At 40.6% G+C, this 17,004-nt stretch overlaps 1 protein-coding gene across 3 annotated transcripts in view; it reads right to left on the reverse strand.

Moving 5' to 3' along the window:
* Positions 1-17,004, reverse strand: part of RAVER2 (ribonucleoprotein, PTB binding 2) — a 108,534-nt gene that overhangs the window by 64,637 nt on the left and 26,893 nt on the right. For all 3 annotated transcript variants that reach the window (XM_037043360.1, XM_037043361.1, XM_037043358.1), the window contains exon 2: positions 7,179-7,245. In XM_037043360.1, coding sequence (XP_036899255.1) covers positions 7,179-7,245 — 67 coding nt within the window. The remainder of the gene's footprint in view (positions 1-7,178; positions 7,246-17,004) is intronic.

Consider the following 17,004-nt stretch of genomic DNA (forward strand, 5'->3'; position numbering starts at 1 on the left):
ATTCCATTTTCTGTTCTTTGGCTGTGTCTTTGTTTACTAAACCTTTGCTGTATTCAAACTTGGTTGTGGGAGAAGGCACAGTGTTTCCACCTACACCTCCATCTTGGCGGAAGTCCTACTTTTTGGGTTTTGTTTTGTTTTGTTTTAGTCCTTACCTGAGGATATTTTTATTGCTGTTAGTGAGAGAGAAACACCAATCGGCTGCCTCTCAAACATGCTCTGACTGGAGATCAAACCTGCAACCTATATACATGCCCTGACTGAGGATTGAACTGGTAAGTTTTTGTGTACAGGACGACGCTCAAACAAACTGAGCCACCCAAGCATGGGGCAATTCGGTACACTCATTGAATGGCCAATAAGGCAGGAAAAGATGGCAGCGTTGTGCTACTGGGCAAGTAGATTAACTCTGAATCTTTATAAAAGAAACAAATCATCTGTCCTGTCTACCTAATGAAGTTGTTGCAACACTGAGCAACAAATACATGTGACCACTGGTAAAATCAAAACACGATGCAGATATAGGTTCTAAATCATGAACACATTCATACCTGATCAAATTAAAATGTAGCCATAATAAATTATTTATCTGTTATAACAAAAACAAGGAATACACCAATTGCAAGCAGTATTGTAAAAAAGAAAGAAAAAGGTTAAAGCCCTGGTTAAAAGAAACTACAAAGGGCATTGCTCAAATTACAAATAAACTGCTGTCTCAAAAGTTCCTCCCTGCCCTCTTCTCTCTCCTCTGTTTGGAACAGACAGCAGAGTTGCTCCCTTTGAGCATTTAACGCAGCCAAATCCAACTACAGCAACATTGCAAACACGCACCCAGCCAGAGAAAAAGAAGGCATTTAAACAGCACTGGCAATCCAGTCATTTCACTCAAACTGTTCTCCCCTCAATTGGTCTGGGTGCCCACGTGGCTCTCAGAATGTGAGCACCTCAACACTGCATGTGAAGTTAACATTCACAGAAACACAGTTCTGTTCAACACCGTCCCCACATACAAGGAAGCTACTGCCAAAGGACCAGCAGCTTTTCCAACACGACGGGGAGGGTGGCACTGCCGCCCTTTTTGAGAGATTATCTTGGTTCCCAACATCCCTTTTGTAAAGACTTCAGTTATTTTTATTGTGTCTTTCTTTCCTATGCTGACATCAAATACCTTTTAACTGTATTTTCGAAAACAAGCAAACAAGCCAACAACTTATAAATACTGGTTCTATTTTATATCAGCCCATAAACTTATCAGTTTATATCTGATTTGAATTTCTGAATATTTTGAATTTCTGAAGTATATTTTGAATTTTAGAGCATTTGAAATTTAACCATTCCCTTAACTTTCTTAATATACTTTTCCCCAATTCTCCTCATACCTCTCCTTCTTCCATTTCCTTTTCTAGATCTTTCTCCTCCAATCACCCCTATAAAATTGTGATCCTCAGAGTGCCTTTCTGTAGAGTCATGCACAGTAATACCCATGGCTGTATCCAGCACCCCTGAGCCAGTGACTGTCCCCTCTTCTCTCTTTCTCGGCCCTCTCCCCCTGCACAGTTAGGTCCCGTCCCATTTATTCCGTACTGCGTGCCAGGTACTGTGTCAGGCACTGTGAGTGAGCTGCTGAACAAAGCACAGCAGAGCCCTTCCAATACAGCTCACAATTCAGTAAAGGATGGCAGACATTTGACAAAGAGTTACAACTGTGGTGTTACCCGAGAAATATGAGGGGCTATAAAAGCAATTAATAAAGCAAAATGACCTAGTCTGGGGCTNCCCCTCTTCTCTCTTTCTCGGCCCTCTTCCCCCTGCACAGTTAGGTCCCTTCCCATTTATTCCGTACTGCGTGCCAGGTACTGTGTCAGGCACTGTGAGTGAGCTGCTGAACAAAGCACAGCAGATCCCTTCCAATATAGCTCACAATTCAGTAAAGGATGGCAGACATTTGACAAAGAGTTACAACTGTGGTGTTACCCGAGAAATATGAGGGGCTATAAAAGCAATTAATAAAGCAAAATGACCTAGTCTGGGGCTCATAAAAGGCCCCCTATGCCCTGCTAACTCCCAAAGCTATGTTTCTATATATGTTTCCATTTATATCCACATAGATTCCCACATGACAAAACATAACTTAAGATCTTCATCCTACCTTTGCCCCCCCCCACCAAATATCTCAATATTGCTCTGTCCTTATTCCCTAATTCAATTGGTAGCACCACACTCCCAAATCAGAAACCTGGGGGTTACCCTAGACCAAGGGTGTCAAACTCATTTTCACTAGGGGCCAAATCAGCCTCACGGTTGCCTTTGAAGGGCTGAAATAACTTTAGGACTGTATAAATGTAACTACTCCTTAACTGTTAAGGAGCTGAAATTACATTCAGCCCTTGGAAGGCAACCACAAGTCTGATGTGGCCCCTGGTGAAAATGAGTTTGACACCCCTAGTCTAAACCCTATATTGCTCACCTCCCACATAAAAAGGTTTTAAATCCACCTTCTTTTCTTCATTCCTTTTTCACATTGACAATATAATGATCTCTCAAAAACAGAAGTTTGGGTGTGTCTGCTTACTGCCAAAAATGCACTGGCGTGGTACTGACAATCAAGCCCAGTCCCAGCACCGTTACCAGGCCCTCCGACGCCCGTTGTGCTCTGACCCAGACTCACGAACTGCCACGTCCCCCCTTCCCGACACAGTCCTTTCTTCTCCCAAAACACTCATCCCCTGGATATCCACTTGTTTCAGGCTTCTCTACACCCACTACACAGCTACTCCCCCTGCCTGCGAGGTCTCTCCCCATGTTCTTAGCCCCCCCAAACCTGTCAGTGGACATTCCAACCCAGGATTACTGCATCATGACCTCCAGGAGCCTTCCCTGATGGTCTTTTCCAGTTCGAGTTAACAATTCCTGTCTTAGCGAACCGCTGTACTTTGATCATTGCACACGTCACACTGTGTTACAACATACTTGTTTAGAGGTCTGCTACCCTACTAAACTGTGAGCTCCCTAAAATTACTGATGGATACATCGCTATCAACCACCACAGTGTCTGGCGCCAAGTAGAGGCTTTGTAAATGCTAGCTGAATGAATGAAGGTGTACATACTTCGATTAATAAACTTAACAACTGACAACCTCTTCTTTCCCTTCCCTTAGATATCTGCATTCGCTCAACCTAGGTAAGACATTTTATGGTAGAATTCAGATAAAATAATGAAGCAAATTTTAAAGTTCAGGAGTTAGGGAAAGGAGCTCACTGATTCTCTTCCATAGCTTCTTCCATTTCTTTCCCAAGGCCACAGATTCTCTGTAAATAAAAAGTCCAACTTTTATTTCACATCACCTCTCGTGGAAATAGCAGGTGTCACTCTACAGAAAAAAGGGTAAGGGATTTGGAGATTAATCCTGTTTCTACCTTCCTACTGAAATTTAAACATTCCCCAACTGGGCCCATCCTTTTGCAAGTCATAATTTTATTTACCCTTTACCACTGCTTGCTCTACTAGTTAATTTATTATTGAAAGAAATTCCATGGCAAGCAGGCAAAAAGTTACTTCCCTAATGTATCCTGTTTTTAACACAATTATTTCCTCTGACATACTATAGTAAGGTCATAGCTTGTAACTGTAACCAGGTTTTATTAATCTGTCTATTAATTATCTGGTCCTTCAAGCACCACCACAGCTAGTGAGGCAACATTATTGAACACAGTTATTGAATTTCTTTGTTGTACTATTTCAGAGGGTGAGTTAGGGTTAAGACTACGTCATCTTGAACTTATCGACGGGTGATACTGACCAGTCCGTGTGGAGTCTGAACTTCCCAGCAGTGCACTCTCATTTACCCCTTCAGTCTTTGTACGGCTGTTGTCATACACTTTATGCGTTACACCCTCCATAACAGTGTTAGTATTTCCACTTTAAATAGTCAGTTACCTTTTGAAAAATACCCACATAGTAGCCATATCTGTTAGTCTTCGTGTCTTGGTGCAGACCCAGATTTCCATCTACTGCTATTTTCTTTCTGCTTAACAGACTTCCTTAAACGTGTTTTATAGTGAAGGTCTCATGGTGAAGAATTCCTTCACCTTTTATATGACTGAAAAACCATCTTTGCTCTTGTTCTTGAAGATATTTTTGGTAAGTATCTAATTCCATACTGATCTTCTTTTTTCCCCCAGTAAAAAAACAAAGAGATTTTGCCCCATGGTCTTTTCACTTGCATTATTCCAAGAAATTCATGGTCATCTTTACATTTGCCCCCTTTTTAGCTGCTTTTAAGATTTCCCCTTTATAACTAATTGTATGCAATTCGTTTACAATGTGCCTTGTCATTTTCTTTGTGTTTTTGTGCTTGGGGTTGGTTGAGCTCTGCAGATCTCTGGGTTTAGAGTTTTCACAAACTGGAAATTTTTCAGCCTTTAACTCTTTAACTTTTTTCCCTGCAGTCCCCCCGCCCTCTTTCAGAGACTACAGTCACTCTAATAGTAGGACTCCTGAAGCTGTCCAACAGCTCACTGGTATTCTGGGCATGTTTAATAGCTTTTTTTCCATTCTCTGTTTCCTTTTAAGTAGTTTTTATCTCTACGTATTTACGCTCAGTAATCTTTTCTTCTGAAATGTCTACTCTGCTGTTAACCCCATCCATCGTATTTTTTATCTCAGACATTATAATTTTCATCTCTAGAAATCTGACTTGGTATTTTTTAAAGGGAGGGAGAGGAACATCAATGTGTGGTTGCCTCTCATGTGCCCCCTATCAGGGGCCTGCCCACAACCCAGGCATGTGCTACGACCAGGACCTGAACTAGCGACCCTTTGGTTCGCAGGCCGGCATTCAATCCACTGAGCCACACTGACTAGGGTGGTATTTTTCAATTATCTTCTATATTGCCATATAATATGTTCAACCGTTACTATAATCTCTTGTATAGATGGAACACTGTTATAAAAACTGTTTTAATGTCCATTTTCATTAATTCTTCTGCTTCAATTCTAAGTAGTTTTGATTGGTCACTCTTCTCCTTATTATCATGTCTAGTAATTTTTTATTGGATGCCAGACACTATAACTGTTATCTCATTGGATGCTGATGTTTTTGTATTTTTAAAAACATTCTTAAGTTTAGTTCTAAGGTGGTTAAGTTAACTAAGAAACAGCTTGATTCTTTCTGGCCTCGCTTTTAAGTTTTGTTAGCTAAGACCAGAATTAATTTTCCTTATTCTTGAGTCAAGACCCTTATGAATACTCCTTCTGATGCACCATGACTTATGAGGCTTATCACCTACCAGATGGAAACATCACTATTCTTGGCCCTGGATGAGCCCTGAAGACTGTTATCTCTAAATACTGACAAGTATCTGTCAATATTTAGTAGTAACACTGAAATTGTACATAACATACGGCCCAGTAATTTACTTGTGGAGAAACCGTGGCAATGGATAAGACAAACAAAAGGATATTCATTGCAACATTATTTGAAATACTGAAAAGGTTAAAGCTTCCTAAATGCCTACCAATAATGAACAGATTTATCAACGGTGATAAATTCACAGGACAGAATACTAGGTAGTAGTTTAAATCAGGGAACTGGAGCAATATACGCTGACATGAAAAGACCTGAAAATAAGGTTGCGTTAAAAAAAGTTACGTAGCCCTGGCTGGTGTAGCTCAGTGGATTGAGCACGGGCCTGCGACTCAGACAATCGCGGTTTGATTCTCAGTCAGGGCACATGCCTGGGTTGCAGGCCAGTTCCCTGCAGGCCAACTCCCAGCAGGGGACGCCCGAAAGGCAACCATACATTGATGTTTCTCTCCCTCTCTCCTTCCCTTCCCCTCTAAAGATAAATAAATAAAATCTTTAAAAAAAAAAAGTTACTAAATGAAACATATAGAATACCATTTATGTAAAGCCTTAACAACACTGAGAATAACTCTATTAATTACACCTGGAGGTGTAATAAAATTATAGGTATTAGATAAGGTAGTCTGGTAAGAAATAGCCTCACAGTCTCAATGGCTTAACAAAACAAAGGGCTTTGTTGTTGGTGGTCACATTACACATCTCATGCTGAAAGGAAGAAAGGAAGCCTGCAGGCTTTTCTCGTCATAGTCACTCTGTGACCTAAGCCGAGGGGCTGCCTCTTCCTCAATTACTTCCTCGAGGAGAAGAGGGGCAGATGAACCGCATGCTGGCCCTGAAATCTCCAACCTGGAAGAGATACATGTCACTTCCATCTGCACTCTGTTCATCAGAAACCAAGCCACATGTCCAGGCCTGGCTTCACAGAGGGACAGTGGGGAACTGTCCCGCCTCACGTCCAGAAGAAACAGAACGAGAGTCTGTGCTCTAATGGCCGCCACAGCACAGTGGTGAAGTTCAGGAGTGTGCACCGAGTCTCCTGGTGCTGGCCCCCAGGAACGGAGGGCCAGATGGGATGGAGTCAGCGCCTGGGAGAAACTGTATTTCACCTTCATCTGGAACACTCCTGTTTTCAATTTTTTTAAGTTAGAAAAAAATGTTGAATTCCTGACCATACTACCAGAGACTTTTAGTCAACAGATCTACCTTAAGGCTCCAGCATGTGTGTGTACATATATATAAAGGCAAAATTTTTTTAAACATTAAAAAAATATTTTAATAAAACATTTGCTAATTTGTGAATGGATGTGTGCATAGTGGTTATATCATCCTCCATACTTTTCCTTACTTTATCATGTAAAAAGTTTTTTAGATATTTCCATTATCTTATGTAAACAAAGGAAATAATCTAGATTAGTCTTTTAATATCACAGATATAAAATAATACCCAGAAAAATTAAGCAATTTCCCCAATTGGCCCAGCTAAGGTCATACAGTTTATTCACTGAGTCTAGTAATAAATTATTAAAACTGAAGATAAAAAAGCCTATTAAGCATATTCATAAGAACATTAAAACCTATAACACTAGAATAGTCATAAAAATTCATAAGGCTCAATTAACACTAGATAATTAATATAATTAAAATTTAGAATACCAATTTTCAGAAAATAAATTTTATGAACTATATGTATATGATTTAATGCTTAAGAATTTCAGTGATTAGCTTAAGAATGAAAAGACACTAAGCTTTTCTGTTTTATAATGACTAATGTACAATCACAATAAAATCAGATGCTTAGAACTGAAATCTTACCTGTTCGCTTATTTCTGTCCACATAACAATACTTTAATTCATAGTCCTGTAGTAAATCATGAACTTCCTGAAAGAGACCAAACATGAATTCAATTAGTACACAAATGCAGTTAGTGCACAGTCCAGGGGCATTAGCCTGCCACCATTAGCACCGCCCTCCCCTGTAAAAAACCTTCCATGAACTTCTATAAATTAGAAACAGGTAAAGCCCACTGGATAGGACACCCACCTACCTCCCCAAATATATCTCCAATACAGCCCCTACACATTCCCATGTTCCTGTCCAAATGACTGCTCACTGCCTCAGGACTGAGGACCACACATGGTCCTCACTGCGAATTTCTGTTGATGCGGGTACTTTGACCTAGCCCCGGGGCAAACATACTACTAAAGCTCCCAAACTTGACCTGAATTCACATGCATCCTTTGAAATCGCAACTCAAGTGTTCTTTAGGAATCTTTTCCCAATTCTTTTCCACAGGACAACCATTCCGCATCTCTGCTAACAATGGTCACACTTTATACCTCTCTTATAGCAGAAAATATTGACATTAAACTTTCTATGTATGTACTTACTACACACTAAGTTCTTAACAGGTAATAAACCTTTAGATGTTTATAGTACCAGTATGGAGAATAAATAAATGTAGACTGCAAACCTAACTTAAGAGACCCGGGGTATGAAAACAAGTAACTACGGCCAAGGTATGGCACAATTTGGTTTGTTTCCCCAAGATGTTTAAACTGGCCTTCTGGTTCACTCTACTCCTATTATTAATCCCATCTTAACTTGTTTCTTCTTCTTTTTTAAGATTTCAATTATTTATTTTTAGAGAAGGGGAAAACAGGGAGGAAGAGGGAGAGAAACATCAATGCACGGCTGCTCCTCACAGGCCCCCCCCGCCCCCCCACTGGGGACCTGGCCAGCAACCCAGGCATGTGTCCTGGCTGGGAATAGAACCAGCGACCCTTTGGTTTGCAGGCTGGCATTCAATCCATTAAGCCACACCAACCAGGGTGTGAACTTGTTTCTTCTGATATCATCCATCCACCTGGGAGCCTGAAAAAGTGCATTTCTATTTCTAGTCCTTCCTGTTACACTGATATACTTGAGTACAGGAACTATATTTCATATATTTGTGTATTACTTGTATTGCTTTGCACATGCTAGACACCCAAACACACATTAAGGTGAATAAATTTAACTATTTGAACAATGAATTGATATTTGACCTTGAAAAAATATACTCTTAATGCACAACAGATGCAGTTACTTTTTAAAGGAACTGGACTTCCATACAGATGGACATTCTGATCTCAGATTGGAGAGTTATAATCAGCCTGTTCTATATTGCAAATAAATAAACCAAATATACACAAGTACTAGCATGTTAAGTTTACAATCTTAACTAATTAATTCAATAATAATTCTTATTATTACCACTGTTACAGTTAATATTCACTTAGCTTTTACTAGATACCAGAGCACTGAACTTATCCCTTTCACTAAAAATCAGGAAACTGGAGCAGAGCAAATTCAAGTACCTTGTCAAAGTCATATACTCGGTTACCTGCTGAGTGAAGACTCACCCGCCAGTCTGGTTCCAGAACCATACCCTTAACCTCGATGCCACACTGCTTATTCCTTCCAGTATTAATTAAAAATAGTACACTACCACTAGTAGTTATACACACAGTATCACTATGGCCCTAATAAGTAATCATGTGGGAAATAAATAAAAGGACAGTTACCAGTTGAGAAATATTTTTCCTTTTAACCCAGTGCAAGGGGGGAAAAGAGTGATATGACAAAGTATATAAACAAAATGCTGGTCTTTCGGCTCTCTGAGCAACACCATGGTGACTGGCAGGAACAAGCACCTTACAAAAGGTGGCAGAAAGACAAAAAGGAACTGGTTGATCTACTTTCTAAGAAAGGCTGGTATAATGTGAAAACACCGTTACATGTTCAATATAAGAAATACTGGGGAAAAACTAGTCACAAAAACTCAAGGAACCAAAATTGCATGGATGATCTCAAGGGTCATGTTTCTGAAGTAAGCCTAGCTGTTCTGCAAAAACGATGATGCTGCATTTAGAAAATTCAAGTTAATTACGGAGGATGTCCAGGGAAAAAACTGCCTAATTAATTTCCATGTGTGGATCTTACCCGTGACTCCATGGTCCAAAAGTGGCAGGCCACAACTGAAGTTCATGTTGATGTCAAGACTACTGATGGTTATTTGCTTCACCTGTTCTGAGTTGGCTTTACTAAAACACTCAACAATCAAAATGGAATGACCTCTCTCGCATTCAGCATCAACCAGTCTGCCACGTCTGGAGAAGACGATGAAAATCATGGCTAAAGGGGGGCAGGCGAATGACTTGAAAGAAAGTGGTCAATAAATTAATTCCCGATAGCACTGGGAAAAAAACAGAGGAAAAGCTTTCCAGTATATTTATCTGCTCCATGGTGTATTTGTTAGCAAAGTCAAAATGCCGAGGCAGCCCACGATTGAATTGAGAAAATTCAACTCAAGAAAATTCGTGGAGCTTCACAGTGAAGGTAGCAGTTCTGGAAAAGCTACTGGGGATGAGACAGGTGCTACAGTTGCATGAACTGTTGGTTATGAGCCTCCAGTCCAAGAAGCTGTTTAAAACTCAGACATCGAACCGTGACAAATTTAAAAAATCCTACTTGTGGGAAAGAAACACAAAACAATGCTGGGTGAAAAAATGTGATTACAAGGAAGACAAGAAAGATAAAAAAGGCACCAGCCTGGGCAGTGCACTAACCCAGTCTTCTAAGTCCCAGAGGCCCACGCCAAGCTCCCCACGTACAGAGAAGTCTGCTGCAGTTAGGGCACCGTGTGCTCTGCCTCAGGGAACAATGAGGAAGACAAGAGTCTTCAACAGACACTGAGTTATGTGGCTCCAAAGTAGGGGCCATTTCCCCCCCTGCACAACAGCAGTGCCACACCCCAACAGAAGACCCACTAGCCCCATCCTCCTGATTCCCAGTGGCCCTGATCTGCCCTGCCTAGGGAGGACGTGTGGTGTGCTTTTTCTCGAAGTTCTTGTCAGAGTCTTAGACAGGCACTGCTAAACAAAGGTAGAAACTGACAGTAATGTAGTTATAGTAGAGAATTTTAAAACCTCACTGACATCAATGGCTAGATCTTCTAGACAGAAAATCAACAAGGATACTGCAGCCTTATAGAACACGCTAGACAAAATGGATTTAACTGATATTTTCAGAGCATTTTACCCCAAAGTAGCAGAGCATGAATTCTTGTGAAGTGCACATGGAATATTCTCTATAACAGACCACTTAAGAAGTCTCAATAAACTCAAGAGTATTAAAGTAATATCAAGTATCTTCTCCAACCACAACAGTATGAAACTAGAAATCGATCAAAGTAAAAAACTGAAAAATGCATACACATGGAAGCTAAATAACATGTCACTAAACAATGACTGAATTACAATAAGATCAAGGAAGAAATAAAAAACTACCTTAAGATGAATAAAAATAAAAGCACAACAACATAAAATCTATACAACATGGTAAAAGCAGTCCTAAGAGGGAAATTCGTAGCAATACAGGCCTGCCTCAAAAAACAGGCAAAACCAAAAATAAACATTCATATCTCACACCTAAAGGAAATTTTTTTAAAAAAGCAACAAACAAAGCCCAAAGTGAATAGGAGGAAAATAATAAAGATCAAAGCAGAAATGAGTCAAAAAATACAAAGAATTAGTTCTTTGAAAAAATACAAAAATTGATAAATCTTTAATCAGACTCATCAACAAAAAAGAGAACCTGAATAAACAAAATCAGAAATGAAAGAGAAGTAACAACTGACACCACAGAAATACAAAGGATTATAAGAACATCTTACAAACAACTATATGCCAACAAATTGCACAATTTGGAAGAAATAGATAAATTCCTAGAAACATAAAGTCTTCGAAAACTTCCAAAAGTCTTCCAAAATTGAATCAAGAAGAAACAGAAAATCTAAACAGACCAATTATAATTAATGAAAATGAAGCAGTAATCAAAAAACTCCCAGAAAAATAAAGTCTTGGACTGAATGGCTTTACAGTTTAATTTCACCAAATATTCAAAGAAGAACTAACATGTATCCTTCTTAAACTACTTCAAAATTTTCAAGAAAGGGCCCTGACTAGTGTAGCTCAGTGGACTGAGCACGGGCCTGCGAACCACACGATCACGGTTCGATTCCCAGTCAGGGCACATGCCTGGGTTGCAGGCCAGTTCCCAGCAGGAGACTCATGAGAGGCAACCATACACTGCTATTTCTCTCCTTCTCTCCTTCCCTTCCCCTCTAACGATAAATAAATTTTTTTAAAATTTCAAGAAAGGGGAAGACTTCCAAGCTCATTTTATGAGGCCAGCCCTTTCCTGACTACAAAACCACATAAAAACACTACAAAGAAAGAAAATATCCCTGAAGGCCAATATCCCTGAAGAACATAGATGCAAAAATCCTCAACAATATATGAGTGAAACAATTCCAGTAACACATTAAAAACATCATACACCATAATCAAGTGGGATTTATCCCTGGGATGCAAAATTGGTACAATATCTGAAAATTCATCAACATGCTAAGAGCACATAAACAGAAGGAATGATAAAAATCTCATGATCATACCAACAAACTCAGAAAAAGCATCTGACAAAATGCAGCACCTTTTTATAATAAAAAAGTCTGAGCGAACTGGGACTAAAGGGAACATACCTAAACATAGTAAAGGCCATACATGACAAACCCACAGCCAACATCATAAATTAATAGGCAGAAACTAAAAGTGTTTCCTATAAGATCAGAAACAAGACAGGGATGTGTGCTTTCACCTCTCTTATTCAAAATAGTACTGGGAGTCCTACCCGGCAGTCAGACAAAAAGAAGAAATAGAAGGAATCTAGACCAGAAATGAGGAAGTAAGATTGTCAATATCTGCACATGGCATGAAACTGTACACAGAGAACCCCAAAGATTCCACAAAAAAACTACTAGAACTGATAAATGAATTCAGTAAAGTAGCATGATACAAAATTAATATTCAGAAATTGGTAGCATTCCTATACACCACTAATAAACTACCCTAAAGGGACAGAAAGGAAATTACCCCATTTACACTACATCAAAAGAAAAAAAAGAAAACAAGAAACACCAAGAAATAAACATAACAAAGGAGGTAAAAGACCTGTACTTGGAAAATTATAAAATATTGAAGAAACTGAAAACAATACAAATAAATGGAAGCATATATCATGTTCATGTAGAAAGAATCAACTTCATTAAAATACCCATACTACCGAAATCAATCTACAGATTCAATGAAATTTGTATCAAAATACCAAAAGTGCATTTCACAGAATTAAAAAAAAAATCCAATAATTTATATAAAACCACAGAAGACCTTGAATAGCCGTGGTGATACTGAGAAAGAAGACCAAAGTTGGAGTTATCATGCTACATGATTTCAAACTATACTACGAGGCTATTGTAGTCAAAATAGCGTAACACTGACATAAAAACAGACATATAGATAAATGGAATAGAGAGCCAAGAAATAAACCCACACCTATACGGTCAATTAATATTTGACAAAGGAGGCAAGAACATACAATGGTGCAAAGACAGTATAGTCAATAAATGGTGTTAAGAAAATTGAAATGATGCATGCAAAAAATAAAACTAGAGAGTTTCTGGCCAAGATAGAGGCACAGGTAGATACGCTTTGCTTCCTCACACAACCAAAAGGATAACAACCCATTTAAAAACAAACAGACAAAAAAAAAAAACCAACCAGAATTGCCAGAAAATTGAACTGTATGGAAGTCCAACAACCAAGGAGTTAAAGAAGAAACATTCATCCAGACCAGTAAGAGGGGTGGAGAGAGGAAACTGGGGCTAAGAGAACATGTGGCAAGGTGGAGGCTGGCAGATGGGGCGGTCCTCCACTGGAGTGCAAATAAAAACCACAAAAACTGGGGAGTGAGATCAAGCAACCCAGGGCCCCAGCACTGGGAATATTAAAGCCTCATAACTGCTGGCTGTAAAAACCAGTGGGAGCTTCAGTGGCAGACAAGCCCACTCACCTGGGAATCAGCACCAATACAGCACCTGGAAGGGTGTCATTTGCTTGGGGGAAGCACAGGAAGTGACTGAAAGCAGAGCTAGAGCCAAGCAAGTGGCATTGTTCTCTCTCTGACACCTACTCATAACCCCTGGCTGTAAAAATCTGTGGTGGTTGTGACAGTTCTTCAAACTGCTGGTCTCTCAGCAAAGTCCATTTGAGGGACTCACAGAGTCCTAGAAGCTACTGGTTATCAGCACCAGGGCACCCACTTAGGCTATCAGCACCAGGGTAGCAACTGGAAGGCTACCAGTCACTAGCAGGAAGTGGCGGAAGTGACTGAAATCAAGGCAAGAGTAGAGCAAGAAGCATTGTTCCTTCTCTGACCCCTCCTCCACATACAGCACTATAACACAGCAAAACAGGCTGGCCCCACCTAACGATTAACTAAGGCTCCACTCTTTACAATGAATTATGACACAAAGAACCATGGCTAAATGAAAGAACAGATCAAAACTCCAGAAAAAGAACCGAGCAAAACAGAGATAGCCAACCTATCTGCTGCAGAGTTCAAAACACTCCTAATCAGAAGGAAGATGGCGACGAAGTAGGAGGGAGCAGATTTCCCTTCCCTCTCACACAGGAGAAAAACCTGTCCAATCTACAGAGGAACAGAGCAAACAGCCAACACTACCCAAGCATATATGAAAATAAGAAACCAAAAACTGTAGTGGACAGTGAAAAACTAGTTGGTAAGGAGAGTGCTTCAGGACAATAAGGTCCCAGGGACCAGTGTGGGGACCAGTGTGGGGACCAGGGTGGCTGTAGCCCCAGGCCTGGTGCCTGGTGCCAGGACTTGGCCTGCCACAGAGTCCTTGGGAGAAAGCCGGGTCAACGGCTCCCTCCCTCCCCAGCCAAACAGGGTTTAAGCAGCACCGGGAGAAACCTGGCTGCTTGAAGTCACAGAGAGAGGGGAGTAAGGATACAGAGGCAAATAAGGATCCAATAAGGATCACACGGGGGCTGTGATCACCCTCAAAGTCTGTGGTTACTGGCTTGGGAGAGCTGAGAGTCGCACAGTGATGCACACTGACCCCAATCGTCACTGGTCTGGCTAGAGAATTGGGCTGTATGGAGCAGAAGGCTTGAGTAGGAGAACTTTCTCAAAAAGAAAAACTGTTTGGGGAATTCTCCTGCAACAGCCACTAAGCTTACCCCCCTTCCAGCCTGGCAGCAATCCCAAGGTGGCGTGGAAGGGTGCGTGGGGAAGGCTGAGTGGAAGGCCGAGGGGAAGACCCTGCATACCCCTATAGCACTGGGAAGGGAACGAGGCAGCCTGGCTGAGCACTCATGCTGCACACACGCCCACCTCCCAGCCCACAGCGGTAACCCAGGGAGAGAGCCTCTGAGGGAGACCTGGATCCCACGCCCCAGAGGCACCAGACTAGCTCTAGGGAGAGTACATGCAAGACTGCCTGAGTGCACATCGGGAAGGGAAAAAAGCCATTCCAATTGCCCCTCAGCCGGCCGCAGCCAGCAAGACCAGAAAAACTGGTTTGGCCACTTTGAAACCAGCAACAGGTGGGGTTTTTTAAGTAATCTTTTATTTTTTTAATTTTTATTATTGTTTTGTCTTTCATACATTTTTACTCTCTTTCCTTCTTTCTTGTTTTATTCCTTCTTCCTTTCTTTCCAATTTTATCTCTTCTTCCTCCCTTCACCTTTTTTAAAAAAATACCCACAAGTGAGACAAAAAACTTGAAACTGTGAAAGGACCAGAGTTGAACCCAAAGAGGGGGCATCCCAACAGTTGAGACAGTGAGACAAATCTCACTTTGCTATTGCAGAGAAACTGCAAGTTACTCCATATTTGTATTATTTTTTCATTATTCTTCCATCTTTTATTTTAATAGTATTTTTCTACTCCTCTTCTTTCTGTATACTCTTCTTTGCTTGGCTGGTTATATTGTGTTGTTTGACAGGTTTCCCCTGTTCTCTCTTTCACAGTCTATTGCTAATTTACTGTCCTTCACGTCACTTGTGTCCCTTTAGCACACTAGTCAAGGGCCTATACCCCCTATTCATGTCATCCAGATCACACAGATTCTGTCATATCATTGTTGCTCTAATATTCTTGTAAATAATAGCTGCTCCATACAATTGTAAATACTTCACAACACCCCTCTTGGATCTTGGCCCACTCCACAGTTTCTTGACCTCTAATACTATAGTGGTTAACTCTATTCTCTCACACACTACACCTAGTTACTGTCCTTTACTCTCACCTTACCTCAGAATCTGACCTCCCACAACCTCACTGCTTTCTAGATCCAACTCATGAACCCTCCCTTCCCAACAAGAGTCTTATTTTCTTTCCATCATTTCTTAAAAGCGGCCAGTGGGGTTGAAGATCACAGTTAACACTATACATAGCCAAAGGATATGTCCTATCTCTTCTCTACTGGCTGCTACTGTAAATATCATAGAATATTCTCTTGCTGTCATAAACCATTTTGTCTTCCCCTCCAACTGATCACAAAAAAAGAGTAGGTGGAAGCGGTGAACACCAGGACACCCACTGGAAGAGGAAACCCAACAACAAAGGAACTACCAACAGATAACGACAGAAGAAGGTGAAGGAGGGAGTAGAAACCACACAAACCTCAATCCAGGACCTGTCTGAAAATACAACTAAACAGTGGAGAAACTACCCAGGGCAAACAACTGAACAAGAGCAAAAGAGAGTCCTCAAAACTTGTACACAAGGAAGAACTAGCTTCAACACAAACTGCCCCCACAAGCACAACAAAATACAAAAGGTCGTGGACAGAGTGACCCTCAGTTGACCAGCTGGTGGGAAGGACCCACAAAAGAAAGACCCCCAACCAATAAAAACCCAAAGACAAACACAGAGCCAACTTAAATGATACCCCAAGACCAGTGAGCTTGGGAGAGCAAGGAGACTGCACCAATGAATGTCACAGGTATTCTACCACAGGAGTTCACACCACAAACCCAGGGAACCAGAATAGATCAATTTAAGAAGCTGAAGCTAACAAGAAGAATCTCACAAACAAAGGGAAGACAAAGAAACAATCCCCAAATGAAATGAAAGAAGGAAGCCTCAGAAAGAATGCTAAATGAAATAGAGCCAAGTCAACAATCAGATATTGAATTCAAAGCACTGGTTATCTGGAAGTTCAATGAGCTCACAATCAGCTACCAGAAACTACAGGGGAACTACAATGAACTCACTGCAAACTATATCAACATGAAAAAAGAAACAGAAACTATCAACAAGGGCCAAGACAAAATGAAGAATACAATTTCTGAACTGAAGAACACAGTGGAAGGAAATCAAAAGCAGGATCGATGAAGCAGAAGATCGAATCAGCAAGTTGGAGGACAAAGTAGAAAAAATACCCAAAAAGAGCAAGAAAAGGAAAAGAGGCTCACGAAGAATGAAGAGGGACTCAGAGAAATGCAAGACAATATGGAACATAATAATATCCATATAATAGGGATGCCAGAAGGAGAAGAAGAGGAGCAAGGGATAAAAAACCTATTTGAAAAAGTAATGATGAAAAACTTCCCTAATTTGATGAGAGAAAAACTCACACAAATCCAGGAAACACACAGAGTCCCAGTCAAGAGGAACCCAAAGAGGTGCACTTCAAGACACATCATCATTAAAATGGCAAAATTAAAAGAC

This window comes from Sturnira hondurensis, unplaced genomic scaffold (genome assembly GCF_014824575.4).
Source record: "Sturnira hondurensis isolate 20B ecotype Veracruz unplaced genomic scaffold, ASM1482457v3 Scaffold0000648, whole genome shotgun sequence".
Classification (NCBI taxonomy): Eukaryota; Metazoa; Chordata; class Mammalia; order Chiroptera; family Phyllostomidae; genus Sturnira; species Sturnira hondurensis.